This window comes from Poecile atricapillus, chromosome 11 (genome assembly GCF_030490865.1).
Source record: "Poecile atricapillus isolate bPoeAtr1 chromosome 11, bPoeAtr1.hap1, whole genome shotgun sequence".
NCBI classification, from domain to species: Eukaryota; Metazoa; Chordata; class Aves; order Passeriformes; family Paridae; genus Poecile; species Poecile atricapillus.
The window spans coordinates 17596422-17615521 of NC_081259.1; the positions used below are offsets into that span (position 1 = coordinate 17596422).

Here is a 19100-nt window from a genome sequence, read left to right on the forward strand (position 1 = left end):
TACCCCAACAGACTTTGGAGCGGGTGTGCAAGGACTGGGTTCCCAGGGCGAGCTGCCGTCGAGGAGAACGAAGCGGCCCGGGCTGCAGGGCCGCCTCAGCCCGGGGCTGTTCAGCACCGCCGGGACGGGCAATCTCCCGGCTAGGGACAGGTGGGGATGGGGATCCTGCCGCCCTCCCAGCCCCGCCGCGGGACCCCCGCGGTTACCTGGCTCCGTCCGGCTCAGGCTGGAGCTCTGCGAGTTCTCCCTGGGCTGGACTGGGGCGCGGCGCGCGGCCTCGCCTCAGGATCGCCGCTACCTCAGGCCCGTGGCGGGCCGGGCCGCTATGGGCGGCGATGGGGCGCGGCCCAGGGTTCCAAGGGACTGTTCCGGTGCCGGTCGCGGTCCCGGTGCCCGCTCCGACACCGGTGGCGGTCGCTGCCCAGATCAGGTCCCGATGGCCGCGGGCCGGGATCGGCGGCGGCCCCGCCGCAGCGCAGGGCCGGAGCGGCGCGCGCCCCCTCAGAGCCGCCGCGCGCGGAAAGCGGCCCCGGCCCGAACGCGGCACCGCGGAGCCCTCAGGGAACACCGTGAGGCTTCAGCCAGCTCCAGTCCAACCGAGATGTTAAAAATGCATGAGGTCTAAAAAATCTCAACTGGGTGACGTATCCTCAATCACCCAAAAAATTATAAGTAAACTTTTCCCCGGGCCAGATCTGACGAATTACTTTGATTTGATTCTGATTGACTCTTGATTAATGAGAAAGACAGGTTACGAGTGGTTTTTTTCCCTTTCCTTCTGAACTGTATTGCTCATGGTAATTCAAACATACTGATGATTTTAACACAGAAATCACACAAGACAGAATAAGTTATTTTATTATAAGATATATAGAACGTATTTCCTCTATTTGCAACCTTATTTCAGCAGTTCTGCAGTGCAAGTCCCACCACAGGGCAGAAAACACCAAAATCATGACATTGCATACAAGAACGAAATAAACTCAAATTATCAAAATTACAAAACAGAACTTGGAAGTATCTACAGTACTCATATAAATAACGCAAATTATATATCTACAGCGTAAGTATTTAGAGTATCAAAAACATTTCGGCAGAGCATTTTAAAGAAGGTATTCAGCAGGAACTGGTCAGTGTGATGATGACAGGGATTTAAAAACTAAATACAACTCTTATTTTTTCAAGAAGAACTGTCGAGCATCTTCCCAGGACTGCCGGGGGAATCTGTTGGAGAGCTCAAGATAATCTTGAGAACTGAAAAATTTTTCTGTTGAAGACAACATAAAATAACCAAGTTATTCCCTCTTTAGATAAGATGGCAATAAAACAAAGAATAATGAATGTGCAGACAATTTGCAACACTTTTAGTAATTTACTCCCCTCCCCCTATCCAAATCTTCTCAGACCATGGGGTGACACTTCTGTGGAGCTTGGGACATCTACACTTGGCTTTAAGGATGGGGACAGAGGCTCTGATGAGCAAAGTCTTCCATTTCTAAGCTAATCAGGCTCTCTGCCCTATAGAGAGGAACATGATGCATTTTGCACACTTTGTTCTTGGACCCACTGGGGACCCCCAGCTCAGCCTCGTTCTACTCTGAGCAGCCTGAGCGGTGTTTTCTGCTCAGCAGTTTCTTTTTTTTATCACAAAGGGCTGCAGAAGAGTTGTGTTCCTGACTCCCCAGAGCTCAGAGCATGAGCACAAATGCAGCTTTCACTCTTGAGAGTGTGCAGTGACGTGGACAGGACTTCACTGTCCACACGTTTGAGGGTCTGACCCTCCATGTAGCACCCAACTATGAAGATTATGCTTTCAGGTTTTATTCCTGTCAGTGTTATTATTCCCATTTGTTTTTAGGGACACCATCCTTCACGTTCAAGTTATATAAGAAATAAAGATAATTCTGCCTAAACTATTATTAAGTCAATTTTCTACAAGTGGGGAATGTTTAGAAATCACAATCACATGTTACCACATCTTTGTTTAGAAGTTCCTTCAGTTTGAATAGTGAAAATAAAAAGCAAGCTTTCCACTTGTATTTTAGATTTTCTTAAGCAGATTCTCATGCAAACACAATCCTGGGAAACTGGTGCTGCAGGCACTGCACAAGGCTGCTTCAGACTGAGATATCTGATGTTGACAGTAAAAATTTCCATAAAGTTACCTTAATTTTGTAATTTTTTTTTAAACAAAAACTTTATGCTTTAGACCTAGAACCACTCATCTCCTGGCAAACGCTGAGGAAATGGTGGTAGATTTCTACTTGTTATGAGGGAGAAATGACTGTCTGAATGTTGCATTTTATGCACAACACGGCTCCTCAAGACCAGATGCCCATCAACACTTGAATTTCAGCTGTGTTTAGCAAGTAACAGCCATCTCAGCTGAGAATCTTTCAAATGTTTAGCCTAAAAAGGTTGACTGCATTTAAAATAATATTTATGATAACTGAGGGGGAAAAAATCACGACTCTTCTGCAAACTGACAAATTTTAAAGGACAATTACAGGACAGTATTTTAGAGATTTCTGGCTCCTTGGGTGTATTGGCATGGCTGCGTGGCTTCTGCAACCTAAAACTTTTGAAGGCAGCCTTTGTGTCAGCTAATTAAATATGTGCAGGTACAGTATCACATTTTAAGACATGATACCACATAGTATTGAATAAAGATTAACATCTGAATCCCTGATAGACGAGCAGCAGACTGGAAGACACGTATGTGTAGGGCAGGATGTAAGCCAGGGAGCCCACCCCTGAACTGTAAAATTGTGCAGCAATTTACTGTATTTCTTTTAAGTGATGCCGATTCAAAAACCTTAAATCACAGTATCTACGTATTTTTTTACCCAGATGTTACTCTGTTACACTGCAGGGAACCTACCCCTCTGCTGAGGTAACTGATAATCCATTTGGCCTGAGCTCTGTGCAAAATCCTATGGGGGAAAACAAACAAAAAAAAAGACATCAGGTTTTCGGATCTTATATGTGAGGAATTAAAAAAACATTCTTAAGTCTTCACAGTAATTCAAAAATGCTACTATTTCATGCAATCTGTAAATTAACAAACTCTGGCTCGTTTGCTACATATCATAAAACAATACTGCCAGCACTTAAATTCTGTATTTTACAGTGGATTTTTATATAATTATTTATATCTGTTCTCAAAAAATATATTTTCAGTACACAACAGAGAATCCAAGGCTTTAATGTCTTCTTAGAAAATCACAAGTTATTCTTGTGATTTTTTTTATTTACTATAGCCATGTTTCTGTAAAACAAATTGTATTTTACAGAAAAAAAAAAAAAAGAATTTTTGCTCTCAACTCCAAATACACTCTTAAAAAAATTCATGACTGATCCCAGTTTCAATGACTGTGCTTCCTGGGAGCCCGAGGTGCTGATCTCCTGGGATGACATGGAATCACTGTCCAACGCTGCTGGCCCTGGCAGGCAGCTGAGCCCCCAGCTGAGCCCCCAGCGTGGAGCAGTGCGTGATCCCGCCGCTGTCGGGTGTTGAGATGCAGCATCCTCGGAGCCAGCTCGGACACCAACCTCACCCAGAACCAGCCAGCTCCCACTGCACATCCTGTCCTTTGCTGGGAGTCCCCACCCAGCAGAATACTGAAGAAGGGATTATCTGAGATAAGATACAACACAGCAAATCATGGATACTGCTGATGTTTCTACTTATTTCTGCACACCTCCAAACAGAAGTAACAAAAATAAACACGCTGATGCAAACTTCAGCTGATGGAAATGAATCTATCGGTAGGGAGAGAGCTGTAAACTGCGGCAATGCTCTTCCTTTGATTTTGGCTGCACATTTAACACACTGTATTTAAGTGTTATATTCGTACACACCACCAAACTTTTACGTAAATGGGACTTTTTTTTGCGTTCCCTGGCAAAGGAAGAATCTCATTTTCTAGTCACAGGGCAACATTTCACAGTCTTTCCCAAACCTTCCACTGAAGCAAATGAGAGATTTGCTTGACAAACAGCAGTGAGTTGAAATAGAAGTAGAGAGGCAAGTCCCTTCTGTGTGTGCGGGATTTCAGCATTCCTTGGATCCTGCCAGCACTACTCTCCATGTATGCGTGTGCAATATTTGGGATCAGACTTTAAAATGGGTAAAATACTGAAGGACCAGTGAGGTCAGCAGTGACAGGACACTTTACAGCACACACAACTCTTCCATATTTTAATAGAACACCTTTCTTCAAAAGCCTGCAGGCATAGTACATGGACTTGCCATCTGGGATATAACTAATTGGAAATCAAATTAGTAACGTTGACCCTTATAAATATACTTACACTTTACCATAACTACTGGGGATTTTAATGCCATTCCATCTCTTATAGAATAGAAATCAAGGTAAACAACCTTAATTATTCATATAGGGAACATTCTCCTCCACTCTCCTATTTTTAGCTGAAAAAAACCCAAACGAAACCTGCTGCGCTTACTAATAATGCATAAATGATTTTTTCAGTTTCACTATAAGAAAGTCAAAGAAGATTAAATTATAGCTGTGTATTTAACCAGAAGTTCATTACTATATGGCAAATGTTTTTCATACTAAGTTTCAAACTTCTTTTAAAAAAACTGCTCTGCAATTATTTTACTATTAAATGGATAAAAAGTAGCTGCACTCATAAGTTTGATGTTATGCAAAGACTTTCAGTAAATATTTAGTTCTTCTACATTCTCTCAAATGCATGTATAGTCTATTCTTGGACTAGCTGTAAAGCACTAGGGAAAGGAGTTTAATTAACATTTCTTTATCAACAACAGTAACTTTCAGGTTACTGATACGGGATTACAGACTCCTAAAAGCATATGATTTTTAAAAGCAAAATGTTTATGAAAACTGCATTTATTCCCTGGAAAAAGTCAATAAAATGCATGAAAACCATGCAAAAAATCTGACAGATAAAACAGCGTATAAATTTAGACAAAGGGAAGAAAAATAATGCAAATCTTTATTCAAAACAATATTTGTACTGACCTTGGTGGCTTACTGTCAAAAATATAGATTGCAAGATTAGACTGGTAACATATGTTTTCTGTGTTTTCTGCATAAAATATATACACTTACCCAGTTCTCTGTAAATCTATGGTACACAGTATACAACTGTACATTTATAAGTAAACACATTAATATACCAATTTCAGATATGCTATATAGGCAGGATTTTTTAAAAAAACAAATATTTTAAGATCTACATGAAATCTTCCCAGTACACCCAGTAACTTTAATGAAAACCGGATTCTGCACAGATAGTGAGAACCTGAACTACTCAGTAACTTTTTAGTGTGGTAAGATGCCTCAAGTAGAGGCATAATTCGTGGTTTGAGAAGAGCTGCAGAGAATCTGAAAGTACTTCACTGCTGTTTGTTTTACTGAAGATCCCCACCCTGAGAGCAAAGGCGAGCACAGCACTGCAGCCGTACCTGGATGAAGGTGGCCAGTAAAACACAACTCATCTCCTGCTCCAGGATGATCTTGTTCTGAGGGTTATTGTAACATGCAGCAATGAGAGAAGGGAAGAGCACTTTGATTAAACGAGGATCACTGAAATACTGGAAAGGCAACTGGCAGAGTTTTTGCAGCACCGTGGGGTGACGGCCAGATTGTACAATGATCTGAAAATACAAACAGAACAAAATTAAACCACGTGATCTATCTGTTCTTCTCTTCCTCTTAACCACCAAGGGTGCTGAAGTCATGCTAAAAAAATGAGCGTGGATGAGGAGTAAGTACTAAAAATAAAGTCTATAACATTTACTTCAAATAACTTCTGTTTTAGTGTGCAAGTACTATTTTTATTGTGGAATGATATAAAAAATATAAAGCTCCAAAAGCTCATTTTTCTGTACCAAAAAGATAGCAAATAAGGAAGGGATTAATTTACAGATTACAATAAAACAGATCATTTAATACCTTAATTCAAAAGACAAAGAATTATAGCTCAGGGACTATTCTAAGTTAGAGCCATGAAACACAAAACTCCAATGCCTGCCACTTAAACACACTGAGCGTGGGGAGGAAAAAAAACCCTGGAAGAAATCAGCAGGATTTTAAAAACAATCCTGAAGCTTGACCATCCTTTCCTGGAGCTGGCAATTCGAGAGGACTGTGTTTCAGGGGAGATGTCTGCCATGCATTCTCAGGCACTAAAAAGAAAAGGGGATTGTGAGCTGCCCAGCGAGGAGTTTCTGTAAGGAGAGACTTGGAGAGATCCTCCCATCTGTATTCCTTATCTCAGTTTCTATCAGTGCCATTGGCTCTAAAAGGAGAATTGTTTAGATAAATGGGACTGTTGTCATGAAGAAGGCTAAGTTTACAACTGTATACATCTGAAGAAATAAGGCAATGCTATCACTGGTCTCCTACAAAGAAACCTTTCCAATTCATTTGATATTCTTATAAAATCTTTGCCATAAACTAAAAAATGCCTAAATCAGATCTGTTCCAAGTAACCTTGATTAGACAATTACAATATGAAAGAGCCGTTTGACCCAAAGTTGGCTTTTTGGCATAGAAGGAAGCTCCTATAAGGTTGGAACACTGTAAAACTGAGGGTCACGACTGTAAATTGTACTTGGAAAAACACAATTTTACAGGTACACACCCAGACAAGACTGCATTCAAATTAAAACCAGAAGGACAGAAAGAAGCAGTTGAGGCTACAGGAACATAAATTACAGGGATTTACAAGTTTTCAAAGCACTTTTAACAATACCTTCAGAGCACACACTAAGTTGATAATGCAGTTCAGTTTAAAAACAAGATGAACAAAATAATAGTTCGCATTTGTTTCAGTTCACCAGTCAAAAAAGACATTGAAAACCTTTCAAAATACTGGCAGCAATGTCTTAATGCCCTTAAAGACAGGAGGAATTTTTAAAAGACAGAAAATTGACAATTAAGCATACATTCAGACACTGTTTTGAGGAAAATACCACTGAAGCATTTGGAGGATTCTAAACTCTCAGCTCCCACCCAGGAGTACCCCAAGTCTGGGAGTACTGTTGAAATTTTAAATTAACCAGAGTGGTTATTATACTGTTCTATTTTTCTGTTGTAAATTCTGCAATCAGAAATGTATTTAAAGTCAATCATAATTGGTACAAAAATAACTACAATTGGCATTTCTGATGCAGGACAGAACAAAAAAACTCCTGATTTCTTTTTCATGGCCACCATACCCTTGATGAATAGGCAGAGGCAAAGAAGTTTTTGGGACTTTTAATTTTTCATTTCACAGTTCACTTCCTTTACCTGTCCTAAAAATGCCACGGATAGTTAGTGAAGTCCTGCCAAACTCACAGTGCAGATACCCAAATAGCTTCCATGGAATTATTTCATTATCTTTTTCTTTTCAACAGTTTTACTGCTATGATGTTATCAACATTAAAGATAGGAAGGTATAAAGAGGGGTTGCTGACTGTTTTAATCTGGTGTTTATCACATGTGGAATCAATTTAATGATTTCAGCTCATTGTACTAATGCAGCTACTAAACCTGATACACTGTATTATGTACTCTGAAGAAAAAAAAAACATGAGTCACCTCTTACTGGAAAAAAACCCAATCAAATAAACTTGCAGCAGAGGACATATTCCTTGTTTCACTGTCAACGGGTGGAGAAAATGAAGGCCAGCACTTGACTTAGCAGATGAACAACAAAGAAAACAAATGAAAACCTTGCACTTCTCTTGCTTGATTTTTATTTTTTTTTCTTTTTGAACAGTAACTTGGCTTAGTAATCCCAGGGAGTTTTGCAGGCCGGGAATATGGAATACTCATCTTACAAACTGCTCTCATACAAGATACAAACTCCTTACTGAAATGCAGCTTGCCTCCCCTCTTGCCACAGACTGGGATCCAGATGCGTTAACCTAGAATTAGCTTTTCTTGTTTCTCTCTAGCCTGCAAGTCAGATATGCCTGTCAAATGTAACAAGAGCCTAATTAAATCACTGCATTTCTGTATAGCCAAGCATTTAAGCACCTGCTTAACTTTAGCTATGTGCCTATGTTCCACTAATATTTGCTTGTGGTTTTCTTTTTCTGAACTGAGACCTATCAAATTAGTCCAAGCTACCAAATTAAAAAGAAAAAAAAAAATCCAGAGCAGGCAACTCACATTGATGCTTTCTGTATCTCTTTTTAAAATGTTGTTTATTCTCAAAACTTTTAGATATTCATACAACTTTACTGGTTTTGCCTGTGCTTAGCTGGAATACATTCCAGCTTAGTTTATCTTATTTATGACCCAACATGTACTAAATGCTGGAACAAACCTGTGAAGACTCAAACAACACAGAGGTAGGAGACACAGCAAACAGGTTTCTGAAATGTTATTTCATGATGAATGAAGGAAGCTTTCCTTTGTGCCACCAGCCAAACTCCAGGCCCTGATCCATCTTGGAGGTGGAGCCCCGTCACAGAGTGGGTGAGAACTCAGGTTTAGCACACCCCAAAGCACTGGCCAATACTGCTCTCAGTGTAAAAGCCTGCTGAGGAGAGACTGAAGGAACTGAAATCCTCACTTTTAGGACTCCAATGTTGCCTGCTTGGTGTCTGTCTGCATTTCCAGGTCTCCCCAGCACGGATGCTGCGCCTGCTGCATCCACAGCTGACTGTCCGGCACCATGAGTGATGTGGTGACCTGTGGGAACTTTAGACTGAGCAACACCTTTCAGGGTTGCCTATCAGTTATCTTCTGTCACTCCCACCACTTTATAGCCTTCTGCAGGTCCTGCTAATTTGCTTAATCTCCAATAGCCAGGGGGTCAGGCTCTCTCCTCTGCCCTACCAGCAATCCATGCTCCCGTGTGACTCTTGGGGAAGTGCACTCTGCTCTCCTAAGTGCAATAATCATCCCCATCCACTGTACTGGTATTTCTGAAGTTTATCACTTAGGAAAGCATGATCCATGATTTCTGAAGTCTCTAGGTGGAATCCATGTTTTCCTCATGTTTACTCATGCCAATATTCACTATAAAGTGTATTGCTTGGCCACTTGCTGCAGTTCTCACTGTGAAAGCCTGAAGCAGTGTAAAAGTCAGTCTTTCAAAACAGACTCCAATGACAAAAGCCAGCAATATGCCACACACCACTTGAGCAATAAAATAGGACAATCAATCAAAAAAATTAAAAGCTCCATGTGGTATGAAACAGTAATAAAGTAGTGAGGGGAACTCATCATTCTGCTGGGAGATAAGGCTTCCTCTGTCACTCAGGTAAGGGCATCTGGCTGCAGAGCTGAGGCTGGAAGGATATTCCATATGGATATTCCATCCTGGGTACCAAGTTCCTCCCTGTATGCCCACCAGGACAGCAGCCTTCCTCTCCTGCCATTGCTTCCTGGCACCTTGCAAAGGAGAATGTCCCAGGACTGAATGCCTTATCTGAGGAACTAACAGACCATATGAACCAAAAAAACTTGGGCATGATTCTCCTCTGGGTAGCAGAGGGGAACTCTGAAGCTCATTTCAGTTTTCAGTGAGCTCCAAGGGCCCCAGAATTAATGTTCTGATGTTACTGCAGGAATAAGAATCATAAAAGTGCAGCTCCTCTCCTTCCTTGCAGGGAGATAATGAGCAGCACACGTAGGGGCAGCCTTCAGCCAAGAACTAGCAAGGGAAAGATGTTTTGCTGAACACCCCCTAATTCTGTTTACAGACTGCATATATATATTTGTACTTAATCTTTCTCTGTATTCCTTTTATCAGTGAAAACTACCATTACTTTAAAATGCATATGTATGTATTTTTGTCAAAGGAGGGTAATAAAATCCTCATAATTTATAGGATCCAGAACTTTGGAAGGGTACAGCAATGACACAGAATGTCTCAGCAGTTACATGTCAAATCAGATGTAAAATCTGACCAATTCAACAGTTAATTTTACAGAAAACTAAAATAAGAATCCTCTTGCCTTTGAAACTATATTTCCATAATCAGGTAACTAAGTGTACAAACATCAACAAAACTAAACTAAAATGTCATTTAGAAAGTTGAAGAATAACCCTGTAAAATACTGAACAAGTATTAGTTACATTAAAGTGAATTGATAATTCATATATTCATATAATTTGTATATTCATATGTTGTGAATAGACATGTAAAGGAGATGCATGCTAGTAATTTGTCAAGAACCAGCAGTTAAATTAAACTGTCCTATGAAGATTTTTAATGGAGTAGCTTTTTTGGTGACAATCTGAGTTTATTTTACCAAGTTGTAACTGCATTCAAAAAAGAGGAACTAACTCGATTTAAAACTCTGCTTGCAATCTTCCAGAGATTTAAAGAAGATTATGACCCCCAGATTGGTTTCCAATGGTTCTATGCTTGTATGTTAAATATTGTCAGATATTTTATTACAAATAACAAAATAAATGGTTCAGTGTCAGACCAAGAACTTTTTCACTGCTTGTGTACTACACAAGGTTAGTCCAGGATTACTGGAGACTGGAAGTGCTGATTTTTAGAGCAATATTTAGTCTAGTTCTACTGGTGGATTTAGGTTTTCTTTCTTCACTTGGACATTTGCAGCTCTGTAAAGACATCATTCATGTCAATATATACAATAAAACCACCAGAATTATCTTTTAAAGAAGCTAATTCATTTTGTAGTCAGGTAGAAGAGTAAGCCAGCAGCAAATTTTTGTCTGTGGAAGTGCAAAACGAAGAACTGAGAAGTGATTCACTTTGGGAAGAAACTTTGGGAGCAAAGGCAGGGCTGGCAGCAGTGGCACTGCTGGGGCACGTGGAAGGGGCAGGAGCATGGCCAAGGCACAAGGTGGAGACAACACCCAGCAGCTGTGCTGCCATCTGAGCTCCTGGCAGTGCCTCCCACCACCATTCCCAGCCAGGACATGGACACTACTTTCTGCAGCCCATCAGTTCCTTTCACCCACAAAAGAACGGGAAAATGGGCAGCAGAGAAAGGAAAAAGATTGCCAAGGAGGGAACTGAAAACTGTAGGCACAAACCCAAATGTTGAGCTTTGAACAAAACCTAACAAGTCATCCAAGTGCACTGCTCTTGTGTGACTAACCCTGCATGAAAATGCCATGTTCTTAGTACTGTCTAGAGTCAGGCTGATGGTTTTTGTTAATTTTGACCAAATATTAGGAGTTGTAGCTCTTTTCTCAAGTGAAAACTGAGACAAAGTTATACTAATGCAGATACAGGAACAAGCAGCTGGAAAGTTCAGAACTTCATGAAGCAAAACCTTCTTTGGCTCTTGGAGAAAAACCTGGCAGTGAAATTGGGTGTTCCACAGGTACTTAGAAACAAGTACAGTTTGTATTTGTACATAAACAAAACTTATCACCAGGAGATTAATTCACTTTCTAGAAAAACATCCTTCCCAACATTTTTTTTCCTTTCATTTCCTTTAGTTTCAAATTTCCTTTCATTTGTATGAAATGAAGCATTAAGATATGACTTCTACTTGCCTGTGCTCTTCTGCTATAATGTAGTTCACGTTCAGATGCAATTTTCTTAGAACAACTCAGGCTAAAAAGTTAATGGTTCTCTGAGGGGCACTCTCTGCCTTCTCTGCTATCTCAGATGACCTGTGCTTCCAAACTTCAACATGGCCATTATAAACATTAGCATCTTAAAATGGTAGTCAGGATGGGAACCACTAATGTTTCTTATCCATGTATTTATCATTTATATAAATGTCAATTCTAATTTGTACTAACAAGCAATAACTTAATTGAACAGGAACTGTGCATCTAACTCCTGTAACAATATTCCATCAAACAGTTAAATCCCTTTGTTTGATGTCAGGTTATTTACAACTTTGTAAAAGAAATAAGTCTTTATATTAGTAGCCCAGAGTTTCTCTTCAAAGTTAGATCTGCATTATTTCTTTGCTTCTATATAAACAGATCTCATACTGCTAGCATTTAATCAGCAGAATATGTCACCACTTAGGCTCTTCTTCTGTTTTAAGGTCAAGCTCTTTTCTTTCCATTTTGCAAACTCCACTATTGGCAAAGCTCTGAGCAAAAAATGTTTTAAATTCCTCCTAGCATTTCTCATGAATCAGAGCACCATTTCCATGGAGAAAGGAAGTTTCAGAATGCTACATTCAAATTTAAAAATAAGAATTTTGTCTATTTGAAAAATTCCAGTGTTTATTTTCTTAGCATCATGTGTAAGCTTTCAGAGAGAAGATAAGGGTGCTCAGGAATAACATCAGTCCTTGTACAAACCACATTCTAAGCATTATCCTTTCAGAGCTCTATGGTTTAGGCAGATTCAGGGGTGCTCTGTGTATTCATCACAGAAAAACATTCTTGCATCAGTTTTTTGTGGAATCATCCTAAGACATATGAACATTTAGGATAGGACAAGGGCCAACCATCAGGACAGTGATGCACTGAAAATTTAAAAACCTTTATCAAAAGTGATGCTAGTGGAAAATCTAGCAAAAGTTCATTATACAAAGCTTTTGAAAAAATGCAGCCCAAAATAACAACAAACAAGTCACTTTAGTTTTAAGATAACAAATGAAGTATATATAAGATTAAATTCATCCATAAATAAATAATGTTAAACAAATATTGTAAAATATAAACTTCATTACAGTGTGATGAAAAGAAAATGGAAGCAATTCTAACATGCATTGAGGTTACTTGTGAATTTAATGCTTGTCCATGCTACAGGAGAAAATAATAATCTAACATCTGACCTGGAAAAGGTACTATGGAAAAGCCTAACATTCAGAGTGATAGTATTTTAGCATTTATTAACATAAAAATAAACATTTAAATGTGAGGGTTTTCTCACACTTCATGTTTATCATATACTTAAGGACCTTGTTAAACCAAAGGGTATCACTGCTTTCCAGAAAATTCTAAGCTTCATTGTTTCCACAATAATGTAACAGAAGCTTCATATGTTTAAGTGCTGGCTTAATAATTTTTAATCAGAAAATATTATTATAGATCCAATGTGTAAGAAATACATATATTCTGTCAGATAAAGTACAAAACCCCATCATGACACATCTTAAATTCTCAGGTATTACTCTGAGCCCTGCAATGATAAGAATTAACTTTAGTAGCCCTGCACTGTATTTGAAGAATCATCTTCACACTCACATAACATCTTCAGCTTTGATGATGAACCGCTTATAAACTCAGCCTGCTGCTTTGGGCACGATTCTCCAGTAATTTACTCCAAATGAAATCCAATTGATCTGAATCAAGATGATTTAAAGGGTAGAGAAGAAACAGGACCAGTCAACAAAAGTTCAAGCAAACTATTGGCTGAGGTTTCTGCCAGCATCCTTGGAAACAGAGCTAGTTTGGGACAAAATCCCCAGAAGGTGTGAATAATTCAAACGTTACAGTTTAAACACATAAAATCTTTTTGTGTGTCTCAGAGAATTTTCTCTCTTCAAAAGCAAACGTTTTCTGTCACACTCTGGAAATCTACTCACAAGTAAGCTATATAGCTAGTCTTGGAATTATTATTCCTAGCACGTTTTGTCTTACAGCTTCCACAAGAAATGTAAAGGGTTTGTCAAAGTATCCAATCATCAAGTAAAAAGCTTGTGAAACACTGAGCCACTGGACATATTACAGAGCTGGCCGAGACAAAGCTTCAAACAGAGAGCAAGAAAATGTGCTTTTCTGCCATGAAAAATGAGCTACAATTTACCCTTTACTACGGAGAGAGGAAGACGAGCAACATTTTCCATAGTACTCCATGAATGCATTTTGTTCTTTATGATTCAGTATCACTTCAATCAAGTGTGACTTGAGCTGAACACGACACAACGGGTTAGGGAGACTTCTGTGGGCCTCTTGCAGGCTCCCACCCTCAGAGCAGCATCCAAGGAAGAACTGTCAGCTGCTGGGAACACAGAGCAGCCTGACGCTGCCTCTGCATGGGGCTGCCCATGGCGGGGACAGGCACTGCGGCTCTGCAGGGCCTGCAAAACCAGGACTTTATGAGACAAGCACAGGGAGTTCCCTCACACATGACGCGAGCCAGACAATAGCTCGCAAGGCTGATTAAATATTTGCAGGCTTTGGACTTTGTTTCAAGTCTCAGTGTGAAAAGCAGCTCCCAAGCAAAGGGGCGAGCGCCGCGCTGGGTGGGAGCGAGCAGGAGGACGGCGCGCGTTGCGCAAGCTCCTGCCCCCGTCCAAACCCAGCCAGGTCTGAGCTGGGAACAAACTGCTTATTAAGCAGGATCATGCCAAACTCTGTGGTGTTTTTTCGATGTGGACAAAATTCTGCTGGGGATTAAGCTGAGACCACCAAACTCCTTTTATCCTGACCCAGGAGTAAGATTTAGAACGTCGCTCTCCGGAGGCGGCATCAGCCGACTGCTCCCTCTCTTCCTCTCTAAGCCTCAGTTATGGGCTGTATTTGAAGGCTGTTGAAAGTACTGGCTTTTATGACACTGGGAGATAAGTTTATTCTTTCGTGTTTACAGTTTGAGAGGAAGACAGTAAGGTAAATCCAAATGCATCCGTTTCTCACACTAATTCCTATACACTCTCTCTTCTGCCTACAGGAATCAGCCAGTCATCGTAAACTGAAACTAAATACACTCTACCTCATGCTAAGTCTTTGCTCATATTAAATTACCTTCCCCACATCCTCTTAAAAACCCCAAAAAATCCAAGATGCATTTTGGAATGTTAGAAATACAGTTAATATGTGACACATGAAATGTGCAGTCCCAAATGCTTCTGACATATTTGCTTTGTCATAGATCATTCTTAAAAAGAAAAAGTTCATCAGGAAGCTCAAACAACAACAGAGGTGTCTGACAAATTACCTAAAAGGTATTCCTACTTTTCCCTGACTGCCCAGACAGGAATGCCATCTTTCCTGAAGACCTTGGTTCACTTAAGTGAATTTATGTGGCTGAGGATGTAAGGCTGCGAGAGCCAAAGCATACATTACAGAGCTGCCTTAATGTACTCCGCTCTAACTCGGGCACTTTAATCCTTAGGGGATTTCTGTTCACAACCTGAAGTGCTTCTAAATGGGAGTCAAGACTACAACTTCACATGAATCACTCACTTGCCAAAATCGGCTATTCCACAAAATTTACCGTGCGTATTTCTTTAAAGCTTTAAAACATCAGGGTGTGGGCTTTAAAAAAAAAATTGAAGAAAAAACCCATAACTTCAGCATGAAATCAATACTCCTAAAAATCCCTGTTTGAGAAGAAACGAACAAAATCAGAATTAAGTCATTTCAGATCCTATTTACTTACAGATAGGGATGTTAATTGCACGGTAACTACCAATTCCCACACCTTTACTCTTTGTGCTGTATTTTCATAAAGTTTACCTACCAGATCAAAATCATTCCAGTCCCCCCACATCCCCAGAAGCAACATAAACTATGTAAGTTTATTGATGGCCTTTAGTAAACAACCCATATGGAAATTCTCCATAGGTTTATAACTTGCAAGTTTTCCTTTTGACTTTTGATTTTCACAATTTTTCCATTTTAGAAGTATTTTTCTTCCTTCCCGCTAACACTAGAGAAAACTGGACCCATACTAAAACTCAGTATGTACTAACTCTGTCAAAAGCACAAAATAATTTCCCTCCAGAAGCTCACTTTTAATCTAAAGTCCCTTTGTAAGTGTGCCTTGCAGCCCAGTACTTGCAACCACAGCCAGGATGTGTCATACACAGATATATATTTGTGATATACACTCTGGGACAAAGGGTACTTTATGACACAAGAAAGACTTACTGCACAAAATAAATTATTTAAAAATATGTCTATAAGTCAATCATTTAACAAAAAAGGGAAAATAATCTTGGGATGAAACCTTTCTTGGGGACTAACTACCATGCTTTGGGTGCCATGAGTGAGCCCTAAATTTCAAGATCCTTTTCAAAGTGTGCGTACCATACAATATTTCAATTTCTTTATACATTGTATTTTTATCTGCGATATTGCTGTGTGATGTTTTACATATTTAACATGGGAGAAATTCCCTCTCAAAATATCCTGTAATATCACTGCTCCTTACTCCTTTACCTGGAGTTAGCTGGGATGTCTGAAACATGTTTTGCAACAAATTTTCCACACCTGTATAGCAAAGAGTAATTTCTAGTAGGTGATTGATACTATTAAATCTAATTCCACGTGCTTCTATTTTCAGCATATGGATTATTAGATATTAACATTTCAATTTTTTGTGAGTTTATAATAACATAGCTTGTTATGGACACAAATGTCTGTGAATAGAGGACAGAGAAATAAGTTAGACTTACTCAGCTGGAAGACTTTTGGGAATGAAATCCCTTCTTCAAGGACACATAGTGTACATGTAAATTTTTTAAAATCTTCTAAGAGAACTTTTTCCTTCTATCTACAAGCCTAATTTTACAATGAAGTTCTGAAAAGCTGCACACACTTTTTCCTCTTTCAGCAGAGATGAAAGAGATTATTTTGTTTTGCAATCTAGCAACAGTATCTTCTAGATGCATACAGTTTAAATCTTACAAGCCCTTAAAGTTGGTGGATTCTTCTAGAGCACGCTAAATACACTGTGCACCAAAGACTGGGAGAACAAAAACATTTTTATTTAAATAAAGGCACAGCAATGCAAACAAACAGTGCAACTTCTTTCAGAGACTGTCTGCAAGATCCTGAGGCTGAGGATCTGATTTGTGAGGGCTTTTCAGATGAAAAATACTCCCTAACTGCAATGAATATGGAAAGATTTCTATTCCCAATGCAGCAATGTGAAAGAAAGCAAATCATCTGTCATTCCTGTTAATTTAATTACAGGACCACATTCAATTATTCAATATAATATGCAAATAAGGTGAGTTGACAGCACATGCTAATTACATTCATTATACTAATTAAATCAAACAATAAAAGGGAATAAAAATGTAATGAAATAGAAGGATAATTTTAATTAACAAGAACATTTTAATTAGAAACTGTAATTCTGCAGTCTGATATAATAGGGCTGGCTATTGAAAGATTGAACATTATTTTTATTACACAGTTTAGCTTTACATGTCTGTCCTTCGTATCATGGGACCTGTTTTTGTATGGCAGTAGATTAAATGGTGGCCAGAAAAAAAGAATTCCTTTTCCCTGCTCATCCTTCCTGAGGAGCAGATGCCCAATAAAGCTCAGCTGGCCTGTGAAGCAGGGGCTGTCTGGCTCTGTAGTAAACACAAATTCACGTGCCGATACAAAACAGACAGGGCAGCTCAGGCCTCGCTGCTGGCCTTGGAGCATTTCAAATATTAAAGAAACACTCCTTGCTTTTTGCAATTTTCATTTTCATAACAGATTTATTTCTTCAGTGACAGCAACTGCCCTGGAAAAGCTTTATGAATGTTAAAACAAAATAGAAATGAAGGAAAGGAATATTACTAATATATTATATGTGGGCAGAGTCAGCAAAATCACAGTCTTTTTAAAATAAACAGAGCAAGGACTATCAAAACAGTCAGGAATGTGTTCCTCAGGAATCCATTGTCCTCACTGCTCCTCGACAGAATCACTTGGGACTGGCCCAAGCTGCAGGCGTGGTGGAAACACCAAGTGGGAGCCCAGGCAGAGCCTCTGCGTGTGGGACACACCAGGAGGGGCTGAGGGCTCCTGGAGCTGTGGGGAAAGCCAAATCTGCAAGCTACACAAGAGAAAAACACTTCCCTCCTTCCTTTCTCATTTGCTACTCAACTAAATATAAAGACTTTTACAGACAGCGTAATTAACAAAGTCAAACCTATATTATATTAAATGAATGGCTTATGATGCTCTTGGAAGATTTTGTTCTATGAATGTGAAATATTTAGGAAATTGCCCTCTTATGATTTTGACTGCATAGCAGTAGTAGTTCACTTACTTAAATCACAGTACTACTACAGAAGGTCAATGCTAAGGTTGACAGGCTGTAAAATTTCTGTTTTAGAAATCTATCTATTGTCCAAACTGGGGAACTGCCTTGCTTTTTTTTTAAAAAAAAAAAAAAAATTAAGTTGCCTTTTTTTCCCCCTCTTCCAGCGTGCTGCTTTGGATATTTATCTGTTGATGTGGATAGACAAAGGAACCACAAAAAGAAACACTGAGAATTCCAAACAACTGTTTGTCCTTTTTTTTTTCTGCGTATTGAAAGCAATGAAAATATACCTCTGTTTGTAATAAGAAATACAAATTTAGAAAGGAAACTACTTTAAACTACAAACATTTCCAAACAAATGCACATTTGACTCCAAGAAGAACCTGAATTTGCCTCAAAATACGTCAGTTATTGACACAGTTGAAGTTGGTTCAAATACTAAATAGAGCTATCTGGCTTTATAGAAATTTGTTTTTGTAGCTCAAGTCTACTGTATCTATTTTTATTACATTGTACTTGCCAGGACTTCAAGCCTACTATTTGAAAACTTTCACTGTGAGACCAATTTTTTATTTTTAGTAGGACTCCCCAGATGATCAACGACGAAAGAAAAAACTGGAAGCTCTTAACATAATAAAAAATTAAACCATAACTGAATGAATAGAAAGCACTTCCCTCTTCATGAAAAGCAGCCTGTCTAGTAGAAGTCACAACACAAAGAGCACCTTAAAATAATGACCGTAAGCAAGTCGCACTGCTTTGCCTGGTAGTAAAAGAAAAATTACTTCCTTTCACTAAAAAACCTTCCCAGTATTTTTCAAGTACCTGAGTGAGGAAAGCTTCAGTTTTTCAAAATGCTTTTTTAAATAAAAAAGCTGAACCCAAAAGCCTCTTCCTCAGTTAAAATCTTACCAGTGAGGAATATTAGAAATTACATAGAAAGTAAGGCATGTCATGACGTCTGAGATTGTACCTCCATAGCAAACCACCCTAAAAGAGAGCTTTTAGGGTACGAAAAGAACTGACAGCCATGAACGTCTGTTTGAAAGCCTAAACCTGATTTTGAGAGCTGCAGAAGCCACCTTCAGCCCCAAGAGCACAAGGTGAAGACTCCAGGACCCAGCTGTGAAAGCACAGCAGCAGCAAAGGCTCCCCCTCATTGTCCTGGGACCTGCAGAGCCCCACGGCCACTGCCCAGTGCCCACTCACATGGCCAGACC

At 39.4% G+C, this 19100-nt stretch overlaps 1 protein-coding gene across 2 annotated transcripts in view; it reads right to left on the reverse strand.

The window, feature by feature from the left end:
- Positions 1–832: 832 nt before the first annotated feature.
- The window catches only part of SCAPER (S-phase cyclin A associated protein in the ER), a 134204-nt gene continuing 115936 nt past the window's right edge, over positions 833–19100 (reverse strand). For both annotated transcript variants that reach the window (XM_058847150.1, XM_058847149.1), the window contains exons 30-32: positions 5456–5647; positions 2882–2933; positions 833–1267 (exon numbers count right to left, since the gene is read on the reverse strand). In XM_058847150.1, the coding sequence (XP_058703133.1) occupies positions 1173–1267; positions 2882–2933; positions 5456–5647 (339 nt within the window). In that variant the 3' untranslated portion in view covers positions 833–1172. The remainder of the gene's footprint in view (positions 1268–2881; positions 2934–5455; positions 5648–19100) is intronic.